Source organism: Cyprinodon variegatus, unplaced genomic scaffold (assembly GCF_000732505.1).
Source record: "Cyprinodon variegatus isolate N-32 unplaced genomic scaffold, C_variegatus-1.0 Scaffold257, whole genome shotgun sequence".
NCBI lineage: Eukaryota > Metazoa > Chordata > Actinopteri > Cyprinodontiformes > Cyprinodontidae > Cyprinodon > Cyprinodon variegatus.
The window spans coordinates 269,722-277,209 of NW_015150710.1; the positions used below are offsets into that span (position 1 = coordinate 269,722).

Here is a 7,488-nt window from a genome sequence, read left to right on the forward strand (position 1 = left end):
ATATTTATAATTTATTACTATAAGTCAAGATTATTTTTTGTGTAGTCTTCTACTGGCTGTTATCAGGTATATCTGATTGTGAACAATAGGATTTGGAGCAAAGTTTTTACCATTAAATTATGCAAAAGGTGTCAGACGCAAAACATTTTAGAAACCGTATGTATCAAATGTGATACATTAGGCATTACAGGGTTAAAGCTGAACTTTGCAGACCTGTGTTTGTTTTCAGTGGGTTGGCACGAGGAGCTGGACAGGAAGTTGTCTCAGCACAGCCTGGGAGAATTAACCAAGTTCGGCAGCAAGACGGCGCTGAACCGCCGGGTGAGTCGGACCCTTTCAGGCCGGTGTTCTATCATACCCGGTCAGACCAGCATACCCATAGTCAATAACTGTTTATCCATGTAGATGACTAAAGGTAAACACGCCTGTTAAGGTAGTTTAAAGTCTGTAAAAACTAAAGGGATAAATGCAAATCTGACATCTTCTGCATGCGTATTGACTGTAGGTATGCTGGCAGGACAGCGGATCATTGGCAGGATGTTCTCTGGTCCTCTGCGGTCACATGACTTGTCTTTGGTTGCCGTAGGATACGTACCGGCGGCGGCAGGTGCAGCGCTCGGTGACCCGTCAGATGTCCTTCGACCTGACGAAGCTGATGGTGACGGAGGACTGGTTCAACGACATCAGCCCGCAGACCATGAGGCGGCTGCTGAACATCGTCTCTGTCACAGGTGAGCCACGTCCTTCTCGCCCGGTGCGCCCGCGTGTCCCCGCTAACGTTCGATCCCGCCTCTCTCCAGGCCGCCTCCTGAGAGCCAATCAGATCAGCTTCAACTGGGACCGGCTGGCGTCCTGGATCAACCTGACGGAGCAGTGGCCCTACAGGACGTCCTGGCTCATCCTGTACCTGGAGGAGACAGATGGAGTCCCCGACCAGGCCACGCTCAAGAGCATCTACGAGAGGTCAGAGGTCATCCGGCCCTTAGGCTGCTGCCTCCGGCCCGGTCCAAACCCAGCGGGTCAGCAGCTGCTGTGCTTTGTTTCCTCAGAGTGTCCAAGAACATCCCAACCACGAAGGACGTGGAGCCGCTGCTGGAGATCGACGGAGACATCCGGAGCTTCGAGGTCTTCCTGTCGTCACGGACGCCGGTCCTGACCGCCAGAGACATCCGGACCTTCCTGCCCTGCACCGTCAACCTGGACCCGAAGCTCCGAGAGATCATCGCAGGTCAGACCCGCTGCCAGAACCTGCTCAGATGCTTCTGTTTATCTCCTCCCATCCAGATGTTGTCCTTCTGTGAAGTCTTTGATCCAGATGTTCCTCTGGCTCTTTTCTTTGTTTCCTTCAGATGTTTCTAATATTTAAAAACAATCATATTTCCTGAGCGATTTGAACCAGACGGTTCTGAGATCCAGATGTTTTCGGATCCGGATCTAGCTTTTCTGGCTCCCACAGATGTTTCAGCTGTGGTTCAGTCCAGATGTTCTTGTTCCGATCCAGATGTCCGCGCAGCCCGGGAGCAGATGAACATGGGCGGGGTCACCTACCCGGCCCTCCCCCTGCAGGAGGCCCAGCCCCGCCCCACCTCGGTCTACAGCCAGGTGTCGTCCACCTGCTCGCCCTCCGCCTCCTTCAGCGGGCCCTTCAACCCGCCAGCAGGGGGCATCATCTCCCCGCAGCCTCACAGCAGCTACTACAGCGGCATGGCTGGCCCGCAGCATCCCTTCTACAACCGGGTGAGTGGACAGGCCCCGCCCACCATCGCCCCGGTGATGTCATCACGCCATGTGACCTCCTGCTTTGGTTTCGTTCATCATCTTTTTTTGCTCATTTTGGTTGATTTTAATTCCTGTGTCTGACGGCGAATCTCTGCTGCCTCGACCAATCACCTGCGAGGGCGACTCTCACAGCCAATCAGCGGCGTTTTTGGCTCTGACACGGCAGAGATTCACCGGTCATAGTTTTTATTTTCTGTTCAAACGCCTCCATGAACTTTATTTTGATTTTCTCCCCCCCCCCATCCCTCAGCCATATTTCTCCCACCATCTTTACCATCTGCCACGCCCGTTCGTGGCCTCCTTCCCTCCACATCTTCATCTACGGCCGCCTCCTAAAACCTCCTTCAGCAGAGACGCCGGCGCCGCTGGACCCGTAAGTACGAGCAGCAGGAACCCGGAGAGTCGATAGCGATGTCAGGCGTCACCAGAGAGATTAAATCTGACATTAAGAGACACAAACCAAATGCAAAGCTAACGCTAACAGAGGCTGTAGATCAGAGCTTCACCTGAGTGAAGTTGGCCCCGCCCACCTTCTTCAAATCAGACAAAATTAGTGTCAAACGTTCGTGCAGCAAAAATTCGTTTGTGCCGCTGTCATTTTAAAGATATAAAGAAATATTTTTAGAGGTCATCAAAGGTCAACCAGCCCCCCCACCTTCTTTAAATTAGACGAAATGGGGGTCAATTAACTCGGCTCCGTTTGTGCAGCTAAAACAGACCTTTGATGACCTCTACAAAATATTATTAATAGCATTGAAATGATAGCACTACAAATGGAAATTTTTGCCATACAAAAATATAACATTTTAAAATTAATTTTAAATATAAAATATTTAAAATAAATATATTAAAAATTTAAAAATGCATATTTTAAAATATATAAATTTTTTCTACTGCTATCATTTAAATGATATTAATAATTGTTTGTAGAGGTCATCAAAGGTCAATAAACATTTGTTCATTCAGAAACTCTGAATTTCATATATATTAAAAGTTGCTAACCTCTAATTATATAATTTTAAACTGTAAAAAAATGAAAGCGGCACAAACGTTTGACACTAATTATGTCTGATTTGAAGAAGGTGGGGGGGCCAACTTCACTCAGGTCAGAGAACAGTTTTCTTTAAAGTCAAATAAATAAATAAATATTTTTATAAAAACATTGTTTAATAAATATTCCATTAAAAAATTCATATAAAATTAATACTTTATTATTTTTATCTTTGTTTTTCATGTATTTATTTTGACATTTATTAATTACTTTATTTACGTTTTATTTATGTAGAAAATATATGAAGGTTTATCCATTTCAAAAAGTTTTAATTTCAGCATATATTTATTCATTAAGATGTAAGTATTTAATTTAAAATCTTTTGTGTTAATTATTTCATATGTGATTTATTTTAGGATTTATTTCAATCAAAATGTTTTTATTTCAAAATTTGTTTTATTTTGTTTTATATTTTTTTATTTTGAGATTTCCATATTTATAATGGAAATAATAATAATATTCATAAAGGTGTTTTGAATGAAGTGGAGGCGGTGTAGGTACCAGATCGGCTCGGGGCCCCGCCCCTTCTTATGACGTCATTATATGGCAACTCCACTCGGACAAAATGTATTACACCCGTTTCTTAAGGATCAAATCTTTTTTTGGAGTCTCAACATATTATCTATATTTGCTTTTATTTTACATTTCATTGGCGATTTAAAGTAGCCGAAAGTAGAAAACAATCATTGTCAGTCTTGAAGGAAAGTCCTGCCTTCCAAGACAGACTGAGCTCCCTCATTTAACAAGGTGACAAAAAAGTCTCAGCTTATTTTTATTAAGATCTAGAGACAGGAAGGACAAATGGAACATCTTAAAAAATGACTTTCGTAGAGATTTTAGACAAATAAAACACTTATTCCACTTGTAGAAAACAAACGGTTGTTGTTGACATGAATTTAAAAGTAGTGTAGCTTAATATGGCTAACTGAGCGAGCTAAAAGAGGCTAACCTGTTAGCCACAGTGCTACCCAGCTCCCCCCCTTTATATCACGGTCTAACAGTTACTTTTTTCACCAGAAACAGATTTTTTTTTCAGTCTTGTTATCAATCAGGTAGAACTTCATCGGTCATTAGACACGCTAACGCTACAGATGCTCCTGACTCGGCATGTTATTATCGTTGTCAGGGCAGCCGAAATGTTTTACATCACGTGGCAAAGTTCAGCCAATCACGTAGCGTAACGTCACTGGCGTGAAGCAGATCCGGTAGCTACAGCAGCTCTGCTTTAGAGGTCTGTGAAGGGACTGAAGATTCCAACGAGATGCTAGTTAGCATGTCCCAATTAGCTTCCGCTACCATGTTACACGAAGCTAAGATAGACACATTTTCATTTTACTGATTTCATTTAGCATTTAGTCACCAACAGATCACTTCTGGTCACTAGCTTAGCAGTTAGCCGTCATGCTAAATCCAGCTACGCTTTAGCTTCCATAAATCCCTGTTAGCATATCAACCTTAAACCATTCTGTAAAGTTTTGTTACGTCCATTTTTTTGTCCCCAAACTTCAAGCAGACCGTTGCGGTTGTAGAGCTGGGGTCAAACAGGAACCCAGTCAGGTTAAAGTTCTGCTATTTGAGTTGAAGCTCTGAACAAAACAGAATGCCTTTATTCATATGTAATAATAATTGATTAAAAACATTTTTTTTTTATTTGATTATGAATGAAACAGCTTTCCATAAGTTTCAGCCTTTGACCCTAAAAATAACAATGAAACAGACTGGAGACCCTCTAAAAATAAATCGCATTATATTTATTTATAAAGTGGAGTAATTATATTATTTTTGAATAGATATTTTAAAAAAAATCTAACATTTTGATCTTTGATTTTACATTTATTTTAGTTTAGTTTTAGTTTATTACATTTAATTTTTTGATTCATCATTTCTATGTACATTAATTGTTTCATAAGACATCTAATTGTTTAAAATGTCCTCTGACCTGCATGTGGCCCAAACATCCGAACAGAACCTGAGCTAAACGCACTGGGTCAGATGGTTTAAAGGAAAAGTCTGGTCAGAAAGGAATAATCAATCGATCATTAATTATACCTAAAACTTATACGTTCGCAGTAATTTAACTAATTATGCGTTAATCGGTAAAAAAATAAAAACAGTCCCCTTTTCGTTGCGGACATTTTTGCCCAAATATAGTAGCCCCTCCCTCCTGCCATCTTCCAGCAGTGACGTCACGGTGCGGTAAGCCTAGCGCCATTCTCCCCGCTTTCCAAGCTAAATCAATGGGAACTACTAGACACATCTGCAATCAACAACAATTATTGAAGATTTCCAGAGGACTTCACCATTGAAATTCACCAGAGCTATAGTGAAACTGACAATGCCCACGTGCATGGCAGCTGGATGCTGGAATACATCGGGTAAAAGTGAAAAAAAGAGTTATTCCACCTTTCTGATTCCTGATCCTCCACGGACGGGTTGGTCGTTGGATCGCCAACTTGAAGAGGGAGGATTTGCCATCGAACTTCTGGCCAGAGAAAAAACCCGTAATATGTAGCCAACATTTGGAAGAAGAATGTTTTCAAGATGACTTGGATAATAGCGCGTTGTGACAAACACCAGATACAGCACTGGGACTTGATCAACAGCCGATACCGCACCGTGACAATGTCACTAACCAGTAGGTGGCAGTAGTGTTCTTTGACAAACATGGATGCCTCCAGTAAAGCACATTCACATGAAAATTACTCTGAATTAAAAACACTGATCATTTATTGAACAGGATGGAATCATTTCAGATTTAAAGAACTTTCAGAAGTTTGAATTCTGAAGCCGATCGGACTTTTCCTTTAAGGTCGGCTCCAGAAGCTTGACAGGTTCTGGTTCTGTTGCATCACCTCACTGAGTCTACGGACCACCAGAACCATTAGCTGTGACTCAGCCCCTCAGCATGGTGCTGCCACTACCATGCCTGATGGTGCCCAATCTGTGTAGCATTGTAGCAGGAAGCCTTTTAGTTTTAGCCTTGATGGCTCCTCAGTGGTGTTAGAACCTCCTACTCTGACTACTATTGGTTCTATCCTCTAGATCTAGAACAAATAGACATTTAAGGAGATACAAATGATCTGACGAGGCTCTAATACTGAAGCTACAGCACCAACTGTTCAGCATGGTAGGGCAGCATCATGCTGTGGGCTGAACATGATGGAGAAGGGCGGCTAATTAGGACAGCTGGTTGATTCAGGCAGATTTTGAAGAAAGATGGCCGCTTCTCGCTTCTCTGCGTTTCCTGATTCAGTCGGAATCTGCAGCATCAGAGCTTCAGTTTCTTCTTCTTCTGCTGCTCCGCCTCCATTTCTCTCTGCTGTGGGTTTTGATCAGAGCTGCTGATGTTTGTTATCCTGTCAGTTCTGTCCTGATGTTTCCATCCCTCGCCTGTCTGTCTGTCTGTCTGTCTGTCCTTCTTTCTGTCTGCAGTCTAAGAGTTCATCTTTTAAAAGGAAGCAGGTACTGAACTTTCCCTGACCCCCCCGCCCCCCAGTTACTCGTATGTCCACAGAACTGGTCACCGTTAGCGATCAGCTGCAGCTCGTCCTCCTGACCAATCAGCAGCTTCAACGTCAAACAATCCTTTAAATTTGACTCATTTGAAACTTTCAAACACTTTCTGACAGAAGGTCCTGTGGACATACAGAGATGGCACCCCAGCACTCCCAGCATGCACCTTGCCTCGACAACCTGTACCTTCACCTGCGCTTTGATCCTCTCACTCTGGAAAACCGCTTTCACCTCTTTGGGGAAAAATATGGTGCAGGAAAAGGGACAAAATGAACATAAACATAGATTTGTTTCTTCATTTTCCTCAGTATGATTAATAATTGGCCTGTAGTTATATAGAGCTTTGGTGATGTCAGCTGTACACAGGCGCCACCGCGCCCTCTGACCTCTATCAGTAGGGAAAGCAGGTGAAGTGTCTTGCCTAAGGACACAACACTGAAAGCCAGAGCCAGGGCTTGAACCGACAACCGTGCAGGGCAAACTCCACACAATAGACAACATGCAAATGATAACAGCCGTCATTTAAATCAGGATTAAATTATTAAAGCAATATTTATTAACTTTGACCCAAGAAGCAGCTTGATCTAAAATATATTGAAGAATATATGAGAAGAATGGAGTTAATACCTGCTGTAGGTGCAGTACTCTCCAAAAACATAGGGGGCAGTACCCCTAGTGAGTAAAACTTAGGCTACGTTCACATCGCAAGCAGCAAAAGCAACAAAAAACGCGCGCTGCTTCATCTTTGATGCTTGTGCAAGTTTAGTTCTGATGCGGCGCTGAAGCGTCTTTGCTGCTCTAGTGGGTCTGATGCGCGATGGGCGGAGCTACTCTATCCTTTCTTTCTTCGTTGGTAAAAAGTCTTTTTAATGTTTTTAAGTGAGAAAGTCCACCTTAAAACTTCATCTGTGCAGTCAGTTCATCCAGATTCAAAGAAATTTGCCTGGATGCGCGTTAACTATTGACTTTGCACGTAAACTAGCTGCTTCTGCCGCCTCTGCTGCGTGCAGTCTGAACGTAGCATTATGCTACGTTCAGACCGCACGCAGCAGGAGCAGCAAAAACACGCGTGCTGCTTCATTTTTGATGCTTGTACAAGTTTAGTTCTGATGCGTGGCTGAAGAATCTTTACTGCTCCAGCTGCA

The 7,488-nt window shown here is 43.1% G+C and overlaps 1 protein-coding gene across 1 annotated transcript in view; it reads left to right on the plus strand.

Moving 5' to 3' along the window:
• Positions 1–7,488, plus strand: part of LOC107089581 (kinase D-interacting substrate of 220 kDa-like) — a 32,683-nt gene that overhangs the window by 20,452 nt on the left and 4,743 nt on the right. The window contains exons 19-25 of the mRNA XM_015382464.1: positions 230–321; positions 587–731; positions 801–963; positions 1,050–1,228; positions 1,502–1,737; positions 2,030–2,152; positions 6,263–6,292. Of these exons, the coding sequence (XP_015237950.1) occupies positions 230–321; positions 587–731; positions 801–963; positions 1,050–1,228; positions 1,502–1,737; positions 2,030–2,152; positions 6,263–6,292 (968 nt within the window). The remainder of the gene's footprint in view (positions 1–229; positions 322–586; positions 732–800; positions 964–1,049; positions 1,229–1,501; positions 1,738–2,029; positions 2,153–6,262; positions 6,293–7,488) is intronic.